Source organism: Ambystoma mexicanum, chromosome 7p, assembly GCF_040938575.1.
Source record: "Ambystoma mexicanum isolate Mex_15411 chromosome 7p, UKY_AmexF1_1, whole genome shotgun sequence".
Lineage (NCBI taxonomy): Eukaryota > Metazoa > Chordata > Amphibia > Caudata > Ambystomatidae > Ambystoma > Ambystoma mexicanum.
The window spans coordinates 926,048,087-926,066,899 of NC_090939.1; the positions used below are offsets into that span (position 1 = coordinate 926,048,087).

Genomic DNA, 18,813 nt, shown 5'->3' on the forward strand with positions numbered 1-18,813 from the left:
TCAATCTCATTCTACAGTTAGCTGAGATCGCACTTACTAAAAATGTCTTTCTTAAAGAGAACACATACTATGAACAAATAGCTGGGACAGCGATGGGGGCAACATTTGCTCCGACTCTGGCCAATTTGTATGTTGCATCCTTTGAAGTAAAAACACATTTATCCTGAAAATAATTCCTTCTTAAAAAACATTGTGAGTTGGCGGCGTTATATCGACGACATTCTGATGTTTTTTGAGGGTGACATCAATACCCTAAATGAGTTTATTATATGGCTAAATGGCGTGATCCATTTTTGAAATTCACACATGAGGCTAGTAAAACCGAAGCAACATTCCTTGATCTCACTATCAAAAGAACAGGACACACCTTTGAAACCACAGTGTTTCAGAAGCCCACAGATAGAAATTCCCTTCTAGAATATACAAGCTTCTATCAGAGGTCACTCAAGGAGAATTTACCTTTTGGGCAGTTTCTCTGTGTCAGGAGAAATTGCTCTACCATAATGGAGTATGACAAAACAGGCTGAAAGACTGACATCTAATCTGAGAGAAAGGAACTACCCAAAGAAGATCATTAGACAAGCACGGAAGAGGGCCAGAAATATCCCCAGAGAAGTAACCCTCACACAACATGGCAAAAAGGAACGGGGATCAGATGTCATCACAGCAGTTTTCAGCCACTCCCCGGTCATTAACCTCCTTAAAAAAGAAATTCAAAATCGTGGCACCTTTTGAACCTTGAGGATCACAATTTACCAGCACCACTCTTTGCAATCAAAAGAAGGAAGAATCTCAGAGACAGTCTGGTGCATACATACCAAGAAATAAAACCTCCCGAAACTAACACTATTTGGAACACGCAAAAACCGTTGGGACATGCTCCCTGTGGAAACTGTTCAGTATGTCAATTTACTAAAAGAACCACCACAGTTGATATTGGTTGGCAATACCCGTGGGAACAGAGAAGCTTTACAAATTGTAATACTGCAAATGTGGTGTACCTCATTCAGTGTCCATGTAATATCAAATACATCGGCATGACAACATGTGCCATAAAAACAAGGATCTGTGAACACAGATCAAACATCAGGACCAAATGTTAAAGCAGCCCTCGGAAAATGATTTAACATGGACGATCTTGGATCAATGACATTTGTGATGTCATCTTTGATGTCGTGGGTGTTAGTCTTAGCAGTGCACGGTGGTGGCACGAGTTATGGTTGCTTAGTTTACCATAACTGGTGAATTTCAAGGGTTTTTCGGTTTTACTTGGAACCATAACGTCCCTTTAACAAAGTTTTTTCCACTGAATTTCATAGGTTTTTATTAGTGCAACTTAACCATAACGTCCCTGTAACTCAATTTTTTTTACTGCATTTCATAGGTTTTTATTAGTGCAACGTCACCATAACATCCTTTTCAATAGATGAAGACCACTAGCATCTTAGGTCCTCAAAGTGGGAACCCAGGTGGTAAAAAAAAGATTTTTCTTCCCAAACCGGGACGCCGAAGGAAAATCTTTTACCAAGATGGCCACCATGGAAAGGGAAGGCGGGGTGTATAAAGAGAACACAACAGGGCATGAGCGGGGGGTGGGGGGGAACAGGAGAGAGACACGGGGCATGAGCGGGGGTGGGGGGCAACAGCAGGGAGACACGGGGCATGAGCGGGGGATGGGGGAACACGAGGGAGACCCGGGGCATGAGAGGGGGGTGGGGGGTAACAGGAGAGAGACACGGGGCATGAGAGGGGGGTGGGGGTAACAGGAGAGAGACACAGAGCATGAGCGGGGTGTGGGGGGAAACAGCAGGGAGACACGGGGCATGATCGAGGGGTGGGGGGCAACAGGAGAGAGACACGGGGCATGATAGGGGATGAGAGGTAACAGGAGAGAGACACAGGGCATGAGAGGGGTGTGGGGGGTAACAGGAGAGAGAGACGCGGGGCATGAGCAGGCGTGGGGGGCAACAGCAGGGAGACACGGGGCATGAACGGCGGGTGGGGGGCAACAGCAGGGAGACACGGGGCATGACTGGGGGTGGGGGGCAACAGGAGAGAGACACGGGGCATGAGAGGGGAGTGGGGGGTAACAGGAGGGAGACACGGGGCATGAGCGGGGGTGGGGGGCAACACCAGGGAGACACAGGGAATGACCGGGGGTGGGGGTAACAGGAGAGAGACACGGGGCATGAGCGGGGCAACAGCAGGGAGACACGGGGCATGACCGGAGGGTGGGGGGCAACAGAAGAGAGACACGGGGCATGAGAGGGGGGTGGGGGGCAACAGCAGGGAGACACGGGGCATGAGCGGGGGGTGGGGGGCAACAGGAGAGAGACACAGGGCATGAGCGGGGGGTGGGGGGAACAGGAGAGAGACACGGGGCATGACCGGGGGTGGGGGGCAACAGCAGGGAGACACAGGGCATGACCGGGGGGTGGGGGGCAACAGGAGAGAGACACGGGGCATGAGAGGGGTGTGGGGGGTAACAGGAGAGAGACAAGGGGCATGAGCGGGGGGTGGGGGCAACAGCAGGGAGACAAGGGCATGAGCGAGGGGTGGGGGGTAACAGGAGAGAGACAAGGGGCATGAGCGGGGGGCAACAGCAGGGAGACACGGGGCATGACCGGGGGGTGGGGGGAACAGGAGAGAGACACGAGGCATGAGAGGGGGTTGGGGGGCAACAACAGGGAGACACGGGGCATGAGCGGGGGGTGGGGGGTAACAGGGGAGAGACACGGGGCATAAGCGGGGGGTGGGGTTAACAGCAGGGAGACACGGGGCATGAGAAGGGGGTGGGGGTAACAGGAGAGAGACACGGGGCATTAGAGGGGGTGGGGGTAACAGGAGAGAGACACGGGGCATGAGAGGGGGTGGGGGGTAACAGGAGACAGACACAAGGCATGAGCGGGGGCAACAGCAGGGATACACGGGGCATGAGCGGGGGGTGGGGGGCAACAGCAGGGGGACACACGGGGCATGAGCGGGGGTTGGGCGGGAGGGGATAGAGACACACGGGGCATGAGCGGGGGGTGGGGGGGAGAGACACACGGGGCATGAGCGGGGGGTGGGCGGGAGGGGATAGACACACGGGGCATGAGCAGGGGGTGGGCGGGAGGGGATAGACACACGAGGCATGAGCGGGGGGTGGGAGGGATAGAGACACACGGGGCATGAGCGGTGGGTGGGAGGGATAGAGACACACAGGGCATGAGCGGGGGGTGGGTGGGTGGGAGGGATAGAGACACACGGGGCATGATGAGCGGAGGGTGGGGGGAGGGGAGAGACACACGGGGCATGAGCGGGAGGTGGGTGGGAGTGAGGGATAGAGACACGGGGCATGAGCGGGGGGTGGGTGGGAGGGATAGAGACACACGGGGCATGTGCGGGGGGTGGGTGAGAGGGATAGAGACACATGGGGCAAGAGCGGGGGTGGGTGGGAGGGATAGAGACACACGGGGCATGAGCAGGGGGTGGGGGGAGGGATAGAGACACACGAGGCATGAGCGGGGGGTGGGTGGGAGGGATACAGACACACGGGGCATGAGCAGGGATGGGTGGGAGGGATACAGACACACGGGGCATGCGCGGGGGGTGGGTGGGAGAGATACAGACACACGGGGCAAGAGCGGGGGTGGGTGGGAGGGATAGAGACACACGGGGCATGAGCAGGGGGTGGGGGGAGGGATAGAGACACACGAGGCATGAACGGGGGGTGGGTGGGAGGGATACAGACACACGGGGCATGAGCAGGGATGGGTGGGAGGGATACAGACACACGGGGCATGCGCGGGGGGTGGGTGGGAGAGATACAGACACACGGGGCATGAGCGGGGGTGGGTGGGAGGGATAGAGACACACGGGGCATGAGCGTGGGTTGGATGGAGGTATTTAGAGAAACACGGGGCATGAGCGGGGGGTGGGTGGGATAGAGACACACGGGGCATGAGCGGGGGGTGGGTGGGAGGGATAGAGACACACGGGGCATGAGCCGAGGGTGGGTGGGAGGCGAGAGGCACACAGGGCATGAGCGGGGGGTGGAGGGGAGTTGAGAGGCACACGGGGCATGAGCGGGGTTGGGGGGGAGGGGAGACACACGGGGCATGAGCGGGGGGTGGGAGGGAGGGATAGATACACACGGGGCATGAGCGGGGGGTGGGTGGGAGGGCTAGAGACACACGGGGCATGAGCGGGGGGTGGGTGGGAGGGGAGAGGCACACAGGGCATGAGCGGGGGGTGGGGGGGAGTTGAGAGACACACGGGGCATGAGCGGGGTTGGGGGAGAGGGGAGAGACACACTGGGCATGAGCGGGGGGTGGTGGGAGCTATAGAAACACACGGGGCATGAGCGGGGGGTGGGTGGGAGGGCTAGAGACACACGGGGCATGAGCGGGGGGTGGGTGGGAGGGCTAGAGACACACGGGGCATGAGCAGTGTGTGGGGGGAGAGACACACGGGGCATGAGCAGGGAGTGGGTGGGAGGGCTAGAGACACACGGGGCATGAGCAGTGTGTGGGGGGAGAGACACACGGGGCATGAGCAGGGGGCGGGGGGAGGGCTAGAGACACACGGGGCATGAGCAGGGGGTGGGGGGGAGGGCTAGAGACACACGGGGCATGAGCGGGGGTGGGAGGGCTAGAGACACACGGGGCATGAGCGGGGGGTGGGTGGTAGGACTAGAGACACACGAGGCATGAGCAGGGGGTGGGTGGGAGGGCTAGAGACACACGGGGCATGAGCGGGGTGTGGGGGGAGAGACACACAGGGCATGAGCAGGGGGTGGAGGGGAGGGAGAGACACACACAGGGCATGAGCGTGGGTGGAGGGGAGGGAGAGAAACACATGGGGCATGAGCGGGGGGTGGGTGGGACTTCTAGAGACACACGGGGCATGAGCGGGGGGTGGGTGGGAGGGCTAGAGACACGGGGCATGAGCGGGGGTGGGTGGGAGCTATAGAGACACACGAGGCATGAGCGGGGGGTTGGGGGAGGGAGAGAGACACACGAGGCATGAGCTGGGGTGGGCGGGAGGGAGAGAGACACACGGGGCATCAGTGAGGGGGAGGGAGAGACACACACGGGGCATGAGCGGGGGTGGGGGGAGCGAGAGACACACACGGGGAATGAGCGGGGGTGGGGGGAGGGAGAAAAACACACGGGGCATGAGTGGGGGTGGGGGGAGAGAGACACACGGGGCATGAGCGGGGGTGGGGGGAGTGAGAGAGACACACGGGGCATGAGCGGGGGTGGGGGGGAGGGAGAGAGACACACGAGGCATGAGCGGGGGGTGGGAGAGAGACACACGGGGCATGAGCGGGGGGTGGGGGGACAAACAAAAACACGGACATGAGTTTGTGCGGCAGATCCCGCTCCTCGGCCCTCCGCTGGTCACCGTGTGCGATGGCGTGAGCGGGGGGCTGGAGGAACAGGGGACACACGGAGCATGAGCGGGGGTGAGGGGGACAGGAAGGACACACGGGGCATGAGCGGGGGTGGGAGGAACAGGAGACAGACACGCTCCTGCTGACCTGACAAAGCCTCTCATGCGGGAAAGAAAGATGACGGGCGTCTCTGAAGCCAGACGCACTACACGCTTTCACAGCATCCAATGAGAGAGCACGTCAGATGTCCGCGGACATCACGCAAGCTGCTGGCCCAATCACCGTACTGTCCGCGGAGCAAACAGGGAAGTCCTTCCGCGGACCGAACACAGATATCACTAATTTTGTTTGCCCTACTTTGTGGTCATTTTAAAAAAAACTACTGGACGGATTCTCACCAAATTTGCAAAAGCACGCTTTCGGGACCAAGCCGCTGCTCCTGGTCCAAATTTGGTGAAAATCCGTCCAGCGGTTTAGGCTGCAGGCGCGAGCAAACATTTTTTCCCGTTCAGTCTATGGGAAAAACAGAAATTTTGGGACCCCCCTATGACTTTTCCCCCCCCTGCACGAATCCTCACCAAACTTTTCAAACAAATTCAGAGTGGGCCATATACTTTTTTTGCAAAGTTTGGTGAGGATTCGCCCAGGGGGAGTGAAGTTATAAGCCCCCCAAAAAGTGCTCTTCCTATGGAAACAGCAACTTAACCATAACTACATGGCCACTAGTGTGGCCATGTAATATATACACTTATTATTATTATTATTATTATTATTATTATTATTATTATTATTATATATATGTGTGTGTGTGTGTGTCATTTACACTCAAATCAAGCAATAAAATCAAACTGCATCCCATTCCTGTGAAAAAAAAGAATACAAACAATTCCCAGATCACAATGTGTTATAATCCTTTGGTGAGGATAGTAACTTGTGTGAATAAACATCACATTTTTAAATACCCATCAAAAATAGTAATTCATGCTAAAGGCTGGGTGTTCCCCGAGCAGTTAGCAATTTTCTGTCTCACAAGTGAACAAGACAGATCTCAATATGCGCCCAGACTTCTACTTTTCGGAGGCTATCGCAGCATGTAGCCGATCTAAGGTATATCGGGCTATAACCTCCTTAGCAATACCACTTGCGGCTGACAAACTCCACAGACTATGGCGCAGCTTTGCCGTGTCCATGGCAGTATTCTACACGCTCTACCTTACTCTTCACATTTCCGTACCTACAATTGGTTTGTCCTTCTTAGGTTGGAGACTGCTATTTACATATGGGTCTTCTTTTGGTCTGATTTTAAATATTCTATTGGCCGCACCCCACCTCTGCCCTGTCCTTTGGGTTGTTTACCAGAAGACTGGGTCATTGACTGGACACACCGCTCACGTATCAGCAAGGTTAGTGTATTCTATCCACTCTACACCCCTAACGGTTTCTATAAAAACTAACATCTTACACTGAATAGTTTTCTTTTTCTATTACCCTACAGGGTCCATGTTATGAATATTATTGTGAAATAGGAACAGTGAAAGTCTATACCCTGAAGATGGTTCTATGAACCGAAACGCATCGGTCATCTTTTTGACACTCAAAAAGGGATTTTTGCTGGAAGTTGATGTTGATTGGAGCTATTGATTATAGTTTTGTGAAGTGACACATTTTCAGAGTCCTGTGGCCGATTTACACAATGCCATTTGTTGTAAGGCTTTCTATGTTCTAAAAAGGTTCTGTGTATTTTATGTAACATGGACATATATGTTCTCTATGTGTGAATAGAGGACACTGTGTAAATCTGATTCTATCACTTCTAATAACTTGTTGGACTTGAAAGATTAAAATCCAAGGGTTACCTCTATAATCTAGGTTCTGATTTATATATTTATACATTCCTCACTGATGTTTTAAACGTTATGTTTTTTGCTAATGTGAAATTGCTACTAATTATTTGTATCAAGTATAGAAGATAACAAGGTACTCTTTTACCCAAAAACTCGCCTGAAGGGTGCAAATCCAGTTAAGAAACATTTATCTGTGTATAGGGATTATTTTCCCCTTGGAGTGCATTTGGTCTTGCTGCGTAGCAATACACAGCTCTGGTTCTGCTCGATTTTCTCTGTCCCAAGTGGCCTTGTGACATATGCCCGCCTGCACCTGAAATACTTGTTATATTGTTCCCTAATCCTTGTTGATACACACCCCCCCGCAATTCTTTTGTTTTCCTAAATAGTATATGATTACTCAAACTGACCTGTGCACCCCTATACCCCATTTCTCTTCTTCATAGTTTCTGTGAAGCCCTTAACAGAGCACTGCATGTTTACCACAAATAGTTTTACAAAATGACCAACATATGTAGAGAATCATTCCAAAATTGATTTAATCACTGACACAAATTAAATCGGTCTACCAGGAGGATGTTGTGTTTGTTTAACGACCTTCGGCAAGATATAGGTGACGAACATTTTAGAAGGAGCCTCTTAACATAGTCACATTCAAAAGCCCTGATGCCCCTTCACATGAAGCCTCTTATGTAAGGGCTTTAATTTAATTTATGAATTACCTAGTGGGATTCATCACACATGTAGTACAATGTGTCACTTTTCAGCAAATGTAGGGCTTCAATGTCATACTCCCTGGCGTTCAAAGGGACAATGCCCACACTCTTGTCTACAGGCTGTTTTGATACATGTTTTGTCTTCTGTCAGGGATTGTAAACCTCTATGTTATCCTTTCGACAGGTTATTCATGGGTCATTTATTATTATTCATGAGCTCTTGTTTATTTATTCTCAAAAGTATAAACTTCTAGGTGGATAGAATGAGGTGAGGGAATAAATGTAGATCTGACCTTGAAACCCGTGATATCTGCAATAGATATGTACTTTGAATTAACAAAATAGTATTGCAAACTAACCATCCGACTCTATTTCAGCAACAAAGATGTCCACCCTTTTGGTAGGTCCGAAATATAAAACCTTTCTTTAACACTGCTCTCTCTTGTTCTGTGAGAACATGTTTGAACAAGCTGAATCAGTGCTGCCGGCTCTGTTGGTCATGCTATTGCCCCACCATTGTGTTCTCAGCCTTAGTCCCGTGTTTGAGCGAAAGAGGACATGTATCCACTCCTCGACCATGAATAATATCAGGAAGTAGAGGACCAGATACAAAATCAAAGAGAGAACACAAAACATTCAATAGCTACATTCAATAACAAAATAAGCCTTGTGATGTTTTCAGACACCTTTCCTTGGGTGGCCTTGACTAGGAAGGCTCTTATAAAGAGGTGGTTCCCTCAACATCAAGTACACCTTATCAACAACAACGGTCTATTAAGTGGGGAGAACATTGCAAAAACAGAGGAAGTATATGATAGAAATTCCTGTGAAAAATATCAATGTCAAAGGAACACCATGCTCCCATACATTATTGAGCTATTTTCACCAGCTTGTGCAGATATGCAAACTTTACTTTCCAAATTGAATTCTTTTTTGCAACATGTGCCACACACTATTTAGTTTTATACAGGTTTTAATATGTTTCTATCTCTTCAGAATATGGGACTTCAATTTTAAAAGATTCTTGTTGCATAGTGGATGTCATTCTCCTCCCTGGATATGATGACTATGAGATTAAATCCCCGTTTTTGTTTTATAGATTATTGATGTGAAAACCTAGCTTGTAAGGTATGATATGATAAGTCATTTATAACACGCCTGTACACAAGGGTTTCTAGGCACGACAAGACAAGGGAGCTAAAACAGAGGGAGGACAAGACAAACTATCTTACTAGGCCTTGTGTCATTCAGACCGTGCAAGTGCAAGAACGAGAAGTACAAGCGGAAAAGGAGGCGTAGTGCAAGGGAGAGGGGAGGAGAAAACAGGGCAGCAATGCTCTGAGTAAGTGCAGCTAAGGCACCTCGGCTCTGGGTAGTGCAAGGAGATCAAGGGACTGTAGGGTTACAGGTACAACCCCTAAGTGCATGGTAGGCAGTGCAAGGGTGACTGATCAAGAAAGAGCCAGGTACCCGGTGAAACTCTGAGGGTAGCCAAGCAACCAGTCAGTACAGCAAACAGGTAGTTTAGGTAGGTCAGCAGGGGAGGGAGAGAGAAAAAGCAGAGGAGAAGAGGAAAGTTTTGAGCTTCCGGAACTTCAGGTGTTCCGGCTCAAGTTTGAGAGGGGCAGGGAGGCCATTCTAGAGGGAGGCACCTGCAGAGGAGTCTGCCTGTCAAATATCAAGTGGGTACAGTGAGGCCTAAAAATGTGTTATAGACAGAACACTGTGTAAGACTATACCGAGATTAATCTGCTTTAAAAAAGACTGTGTTTATCACATATGAATTTATGTAAAGTATTGTGACAAAAATATCTCTATCTCTATAACAGTATACTGAGTTATTATAGGTAATTTACAACCGAATATTTTACTAGTGTATTTCTTTAAACCATTTTTAAGTTAATGCATGCACATTGTTGACTTTCTATAGTTGTCATAGATATGCTACTGCTGATGCTAGCCTTAATATGTAATTCTGCCTGCAAGCCTCATCCAATAATCACAGTACAAAATGTTTACAATAGTGTATCTATTAAACATACACCACTCATTTGAACTGTTTACCTTTTTATATTTTAGATTAAAAAAGCTGATTGACCAAGAATCAACATATCAAGTAAAAAAAGATAAAGAGAACAACAAGAAAATCTCAAAATTAAAGGAAGAGCTGACAAAACTGAAATCCTTTGCTTTGATGGTAGTAGATGAACAACAAAGGCTCACAGAACAACTAAGTCAACAAAGCCACAAAATTCAAGAATTAACAGCTACTGCAGAACAAGCTCAAGAGAAACTTAACATTGCTGAAGCAAGAGCACAAAACGAGGAGCAAAAAGCTAGTCGGCTTCAAACTGAATTGCAAACACTAGCTAGTAAACAGTACCAGGACCAGGAGGTAATGATGGCAAAGTTAACCAATGAAGATAGCCAGAACCGCCAGCTTCGCTTGAAACTAACAGCACTCAGTCGACAAATTGATGAGCTCGAAGAGACCAACAAGACCTTACGTAAAGCTGAGGATGAACTTCAGGATCTCAGGGACAAGATGAACAAAGGGGAATGTGGTAATTCTAGCCTTATTGCCGAAGTAGAGGAGTTAAGAAAAAGATTATTGGAAATGGAGGGTAAAGACGAAGAACTCATTAAAATGGAGGACCAGTGCAAAGAACTAAATAAAAAATTAGACAAAGAAGCATCGAATAGCAAGACCCTCAAAGTTGAGGTTGACAAACTCAACAAAAGAATAATGGAATTGGAAAAATTAGAAGATGCTTTCAGTAAAGGCAAACAAGAATGCTATAATTTGAAGTGCAACTTAGAAAAAGAGAAAACAACCACAAAACAGTTGTCAAATGAGCTTGAAAGTTTAAAATTGAGAATGAGAGAATTGGAAGCAATAGAGTTACAGTTAGAAAAAACAGAATTTACCCTTAAAGAGGATTTAACAAAACTGAAAACATTAACAGTGATGCTTGTAGATGAAAGGAAAACAATGACCGAAAAAATAAAGCAAACTGAAGAGAAATGTCATGCTGCAACCATACAACTTCAAGCTGAGCAAAACAAAGTAACATCTGTGACAGAAAAACTAATTGAAGAAAGTAAAAAAGTATTAAAATCTGAGAATGACCTGCAAGATAAAATTTACAGTGTAACAAAGGAGAAAGATGACCTGAAAATGAAACTAAATGCAGAAGAAGTGAGAGGAAATGATCTTCTTTCCAAAGTAAACATGCTAAAGAAAAGACTGCAATCTTTGGAAGCAGTTGAAAAGGAGTTTCTAAAAAACAAACTCAAACAAGAAACTCCCAAAACCTCTACAACATTTGATTTAGAGAATAACAAAATTAAAGAACTTACACAGGAAGTTGAAAGGTTAAGACACACACTCAAAACAATGAAGGCTGTGGAAGACGACCTTATGAAAACCGAGGATGAGTTTGAATCTCTAGAGCAAAGATACATCAATGAACAGCACAAAGTGAAATATATTTCAGAACAACTAGAAGAGGCTAAAAGGGAACTGGTGAAGTACAAAATGGCTGAAAAGGCAGAATGCAATCAAGATCAGCAGCTTTTCAAAAAGTTGAAGGAGGAAGAAGCAAAGTCAGGTCATCTTTCAAGGGAAGTCGATGCGCTAAAGGAAAAAATTCATGAATACATGACAACAGAAGATAAAATATGCCGGCTTGAGGGTGATCATTTAGTTCTTCAAAAGAAACTTACACAGCAAGAAAACAGAAACAGAGAACTAGCAAGAGAAATGGAAAGTCTGTCAAAAGAACTAGAGAGATACAGGCGTTTCAGTAAGAGCCTTCGACCGAGCCTCAATGGAAGAAGAATTTCTGACCTTCAGGTCTTCTCCAAAGAAGTCCAAACAGATCCAGCAGACATTGGGCCACCAGATTATAAGAGTCTTGTTCCTTTAGAGAAAGCAGTAATTAACGGCCAGCTATATGAAGAAAGTGATACTGAAGACGAAGACACAACCGACGATGAGCAAACAGTGGGTTTTAAATGCAATTCATCCATGGCAAATCCTGCAAACAGAAAGTTATGGATTCCTTGGATGAAATCCAGAGAAAGCCAGTCACAAAATGGAAAATTTAATAAAAAGCAGAATGGAAATCATACACAACCAGGAGATCTTGTTCTAAGTCACACTCCAGGACAACCTCTTCACATAAAAGTCACTCCAGATCATGGGCATAACACTGCTACTCTTGAAATCACAAGCCCTACAACAGACAATCAACATTCGTATACTAGTACTGCAGTTATACCCAACTGTGGAACTCCAAAGCAAAGAATAACCATTTTCCAAAATGGGTCTTTGACACCAATCAAATCCAAAGTAGTGGATGGGTACAAAGGCCAGGAACAAGCACGGCCCCCTCTAAGTAGGAGTTCTTCAATGAGAACTAGGACCCCTGATTCATGTGGCTCAATAACTCCAGAAAGGACTTTGTCTCCTTTTCAGGTTTTGGCAGTGACGGGCTCAAGTTCTCCAGAGCAAGTTTTTTCTCCGGAGCCGATGGAGATTGGTGGGAATCATGCAGTCTTTAGATTGTCCCCTGACAGACAGACAGGATGGCAGTTTCAACGATCCAACAGCTCTGGTTCTTCATCTAGTGTAATAACTACTGAGGATAATAAAATCCACATTCACTTAGGAAGACCGGCCAGCCCCTGCTCTCCGGTGCCAGACAATAGAACTGCACTTTCCAATGGGACGCCAAATAGAGCCCCAAATAAAATCACCAGCAGTATTACTATCACACCAACAGCCACACCTCTCCCACGACAATCTCAAATAACAGTAAGTAATATCTATAAATGACCCACACCCATTTTCCTACCCTATCGCACAAACCCACCCTTTTCTACCCACCCCTGGAAGAGCTATTGAAGCACAACCGTGTTAAGGGAGAGTCAGCCTTTATGATCTGTCCAACTGAGCACGGAATAAACTTTAAGCTAACCTGCTTAGTGATGTCAGAATTTGCACTTACTTCATATTTAGTATCTGTTTGGAAAATATTTAGTCAGCACTTGTATTAAATACATTTTTTTATGTAATTTTGTTTTCCACAACTGAATCTTCGACTGCAATTGTTGCTGTGAGATATTTTTACATTTCAGAGCCGTAATTGATGGACTACTGTTTTATTTCTTTGAATTTGCAATGGTTGTTATTTTAAGGCAACAGGTGTTTTTTTATTTAGCTTTGTTATGCTGTTTTAATTGTTGTTCCCTCGTAAGGAACACCACACCACTTAGGCGCTTGCCTCACACGTGAGTTGAAGTCAAGACACCATGCCATCTATCATTAAGGACAGAAATCTGATTCAAGAGTGCTATCTTTTTCACAAATTATTTTGCAATAAACAGGTGTGGGAATAAAAAAAAAAATCTGAACATTTACAAATTTGTACAGGATGTTCTTCCGTGTGGCTCCTTTACACTGCTCTGCAAAAGTAATCTTACAACTGTACTTCCTAATGTCTACATATGTATTTCACTGTCAACTCTGCTCTCCATTACACGTTTAATGAGCAGGTACCTGATTTACTTTTGCGGGGTACAAACTTCATATAACTATGTTCCATTTCTTATTTTTCGCAGGAATCACTATCTAATGTATTTTAGTGATGTATTTAGGAACTCATATCTGAAGAGAACGAAAGCTTGCCATAGGAATGCGCAAAGGCGGTAACGTAGGTATGTGAACTTTGACATGTGAATATCCCTTGGACCTTTGTCAAATGCGATGGACAACACGGTTCAAAAGAACAAACAATTCTGTGTTTTTGTCCTTACTCCGTCTTTTAATATAAGAGCACATACTTATATCTACCAATGCAGTACATACAAATACTTCGTCGTGGGAATGATTGCAAACATCACAAACACGTTCAAAACCATCAAAGAGTGAACATGGACATCTAGATAATCCCAAAGATTCAATGCAAGTGCAGGCATGTAAAATAATTCCATTAAAAAAAGAAATTAATTGAAATATTCTGACCCACATTACGTTTTTTCTGGGCTATGGGTTTATTATCAATCTATATAAGCTGCTAAGGGCCTTGGCCACACAATTCAATACCTTGTATTCAGTTTTCAGGCCTGTGTTTCTAATCTTTGCCCATTAAATTCCATCACCATAGATGGAAGGTAAACATTAATTTTATAGCCAAATAGTAAAATTGGACATCAACCAACAGCCATGATTTGCCTAACTGGTATAATACATGCTTTGTTATAATTATGACTAGTGATGGACCTGTAGCTACAACATGTAACTAGAAAATCAGAGACATTCTCGAGAAACCAAGGCCACTTATGGGTGAGGCTAAGGCCCTCATTGCGCATCTTTTGGTAATGGCAAGTAGCAAATTTAGGCACAGGGGACTCACACACATCCAAAGGGCATTATAGCATGCAAAACACTGAAGCACACTGAGGACTTGATTCATGGAAAAGTGTGCAAAGATCCCTTAAAGCCTGTGCACCGAGAGCGACTCTGCGTGAGCCTGTGTGCTCCATGTATTCATGGAATTGTTCGCGCAAAATAACCGTAAACGCAAGTAACAGCTGAAACACTCCTGACACGTCCCCACGCAAAAGCAAAAAACTGCCAGAAACAGCTACCTTTGCGTACTCCTCGGGCGCAAACACATGCACCCTTGAAACAGTGTGTGGGGTTCCCTGCAACCAGGTCTGCACGGTGCATCTCGGGGATACTGCACGGGCTCCCCACCGTAACTGTCACCGTCACCCCGTCAACATGCCTACAAAATTCCGTAACTCGGGTGAAACTCAGAAAAATCTGCATGCGAACCCCCGTAAACCATTCCTGCACACTGCTACACTGCATACACACCCCTAAATTAGATCGGAACCCCTGCAGCGTACATGTCCTCTGAATCCACCATGCAATCTCACCTCTGCACAGTGATTCCTATGCGCAAGTATCTGTATGCCTGCCTTTGGGTCACGGATTAAATGAGGGCTTTGTGTGGCCATTTAACTGAGAGGTTGCGCGGTCGGTTCCATGAATACGTTCCATTCTGTGCATTTGTGGACATGCAATGGACTGCCTGCAGGCCGTCCCTCATAACACCCACATTTTTCCCTTGTTCTTCCTCATTTTCTGAGTTCCGCCCCTACCCTGTCCTCTGAACAAGCCCCGTCCACACTCTGCATGGTGTCTCGTGTGTGGCACTCGGCCTCTCGCAGAGATGTGCAGAGCCTGCGGTAAGTCCCCACAAAGTATGAAAAAGTACCACGCAGTCAATTCCATGAATGAACAAATGGAATTTTGTGCGTTGTTTGGTGCGCAAAGTCCCTATTTTCTGCGCAGGTAATTCCCTGAATCGGGCCCCAAGTATCAACATGCTGGGAGTGAGAACGTTGAATGTTTTCTGCTTAGCTGTGGCTGACTTCAGGCTTGAACGGAAGGTGGTTAGGAGACAGATGGAGCAGATGATGGTAACTTGTCTACAGAAGCCCACTGCGCAGAAGGTGATCGTGCCATGTGAATATGCTGCTGTTAAACGCCAGCAGTAAAGTGCTGCTGGTTATGGCAGCATACCTACTTACCCCTTATACAGAGGTGTGGTGCTTGGGAACAGATGAGGAAGTGGTAAAGAGGTTACACGGGACCCCCTGTTAAAAAAGAACATTGTGGAATACTGCTGCCGTTTGTTCAACTAGATCAGAAGATTTACATTGGCCAGTTAGCAATGAGAAAATCCCCTGTAGAGGATTCGCAGGAACACCATCCCCTCCTTTCTGCATCCTATCTAGGGGACATTGAGCGTGCCCTTTGCCACCCACATACCCATATCCCCACCTTAAGCTGGTGACTGCGGTGGATTTCTGCGCTACTGGCATTTCCCAAGTTATAGGAATATGTGCTGCATGTTTCAGTTCGCATTGTCTGTAGTGTTGAGCCTAGCATTGGATGCCCTCAATCCTCTTGGGTACATCTCCATCCCCAGCATCCTTCACATTGCCTACTCACCCCAGGCATAAGCAAATCACAAGCAGCAGTGCAGCATGAATGTGTGATGTCAATCTCTGCATCATAGACGGCTGTGCATGCCTCCTGGGATCCAGCCTTACTCCATGGGCCTGCTTGACATCACACTGCTGCAATGTATGTTACACAATCATCACTGCTTCCTCCACAATCCATTCACCTATTGCTTACCACCTCCAATGCCACCCCTGGTTACCTCCAGTTACAGAAGGGGAATGTATGCACACACGGATGAATGTGTGAAGCAACAAAGCAATCACAACCCCTACATTCACATTAAATCGGAAATTCAAACCATGTATGCATGCCTATCACAGTCAGTCGCCACTGACGTGTTGAAGGTAAGTCCAGCTCCCCCCCTGTGACAAGGTCCCTTACCTGGTTTTGGGGACCTCTAAGGTGGAGACTCAGGCATCCATGTGCCAGTCCAAGCCAGTGTATAGTGCACCCGTGGGTGGCATGGGGAAGATGCTCTGGTCTCCTTACCCTGGTGTCATGAAGCATTTATCTGACCATCGCCAGCCATCACAGACCTCTCACAATGATGCCACTGGAGTGGACAGAAAATAATCACATTTTCCATCTCCACAGTGGCATAGAAAATGTGGGGATGGACAAGAACCCAATAGCTTACTCTGTTTGAAGGGAAAAAAAAACACAAAGTGGCGAACACAAAATATTTACAATCAAGTAATAACAAATGACTAATGGAACAAACGATAGCAGTATTGTTGAAGCTCAAGTGCCCTTTTGAGGTTGGAGAGGGCCAGGTTCAGGACGGCATGAAGGCAGGAATCAAACCCTAACGGGCTCGACCTGAAGGGAATAGGGACCTGACGAAACATGGATATGAAGACAGTTCAACAGAAAGGCAGGAAGATATAGGACAGTGTCCTGTGAGGAATGGCAATGTGCTCAAGAGAGTACATTCACTTGTTCAGATCCAATAGGTGGGGTGCAAGCGTAGGCCCTAATCCAGTCTGGAAGTCATAAAGAAAACAACACACTTCCAAGTGCCAATCCAAAACATTGTACAGCACAGTCTGTGGGACACATCTGAGTTTGCTTATCAAAAGATAATTAGTTCCAAATTCAGGAGCAAGTGGCAAGGGCAGCAGCTGGTGGAGAAAAGGATGGGGTAGACTGAAAACCCCACAACAAAGAAAGGGATATGGAGGAGGAAGAAGGGATGAGGCCTAGACGGTGTTGCATCACAAAAGGATATTCCAGAATAACACTTGCATCATGCAGAAGCGACCAGAAGAATCACAGCAGGTCAAATTTATACACAGCTTTTTCATTGTGGAGTAATGCATGTTGCTCTTTCCTTCCAGAAAATGCTATTGTCATGCTGAGCACAAACCCAGGGCCGTTGGGGAAAGTTGTTTCTAAACAATGTCCATTCTGAGTCAACATACCACGTTTCTGAACGCATAAAGGGTGATGTGAAGGGGTAATTACGGCTTTCTTGACAAATTGGACAGTCTCAGTGACTTACCACAGACCAGTCCTGGGGTCTAACCCCTTCCCAATCCACTGGGGCATGTTAATCCTGGAAGCCCTACCCCTGCTCAAACCCCTGATGAGACCCTGCAGGGTAGTGATACGCCACCCCCTCCCCAATTGAGGGAGCATGAAGCTCTCTTTAAACAAACCTCCAGCTCAAGTTTCCTTCAAGGGAAAACATCTCCATCCACTAAACACTAGTAGAATGTATTGTAACATAGTTAAATGTTTGCCTTGGACATCAGGGAAGTAATATTACAACACAAGAGACACATTTGTTGAAACAGGGAGTACTCTGGATACAATGTTGCAAGAATGCACATTCCGCCCGGTAAGTGTATGACAGTGAGTGTTACAGAAGCAATGTCTCTCAGCAGTTCTTTGCTAAGAAAACAGTGTTCCAAGTTATATTCAGTAAACCAAAGTGTTTAGAAATATTACCCAGTGGGTTTCCCATATTGAATTAACATACTGAATTTACATGCTGGGAAAGCATAACCTCTCAGAGCAGCACAGTGAAGTATCACAGATGGACTACTGGCTTAAAGATGGTCGACAGGCCAGTTACAGACTTGGCCCCTCCCTCTAAGCCTAAAACAGACATAGGTGCACTCAGAGACCATAACCAATCACAGACCTGTGTCAATCAGGGAACACAGGTGAAGACCTCACCAGGTGTCGCTCCGAGAGAGTGCCATATAAAAACACCCAGCCCCTGCTGCTGAGTGTGGGTGGCAGCAGCAGAAGGTTTGTATTTGGAGAAGGCTAGAGTCTGGAGATTGGTTAAGGAGTGAACACCAGACCGATGGAAGGCGGAAAATTAATGGCAGCATTTGAGAGCTGAACAAGGTGGCCAGAACTAAGAGGAAGAAGGAGGAGGTGGTAAGGCCATGGATTGAGAGGGGGCAGAAGGAGGTGGCGGAAAATTAGATGGTCAAAGAAGAGTGGTAACATCAGAAGGCAGGAGTTGTCAGAGGGAGTGGCAGGAATGAAGAGAAGAGGTTGTAACAGCAGACAAGTGGTTAGAGGTAAAGGGGGGCAGAGGAAGGGGTAACATCGCAAGCCTGGCAGATCCAGGATGAAAGGAAGTGGGGTGGAGAAGGTAGGAATTCGGTTGCAGGAAAGGTGTTAAAATCCAAGAGCAAAAAGGAGGTGATAACAACAGGAGCCGGAGGTGACACACAGGAGCTAACATCAGGGGAAGAGAGTGATAAAGTGGAGGTGGGGAAAGGTACAACAAGAGCTGGAGATGGTGGCAGAGGTGTGAGGGAAAGAGTTACCAACAAGGAAAGGGGTGAATGCCCCCGAAGAGAGGACTGGAGT

General features: G+C 47.2%; 1 protein-coding gene across 3 annotated transcripts in view; it reads left to right on the forward strand.

Annotated features, from left to right (window-relative positions):
- FILIP1L (filamin A interacting protein 1 like) overlaps positions 1 to 13,365 on the forward strand; it is a 1,652,893-nt gene extending 1,639,528 nt beyond the window's left edge. For all 3 annotated transcript variants that reach the window (XM_069637213.1, XM_069637214.1, XM_069637215.1), the window contains one exon: positions 10,017 to 13,365. In XM_069637213.1, coding sequence (XP_069493314.1) covers positions 10,017 to 12,777 — 2,761 coding nt within the window. In that variant the 3' untranslated portion in view covers positions 12,778 to 13,365. The remainder of the gene's footprint in view (positions 1 to 10,016) is intronic.
- The last annotated feature ends 5,448 nt before the right edge of the window (positions 13,366 to 18,813 follow it).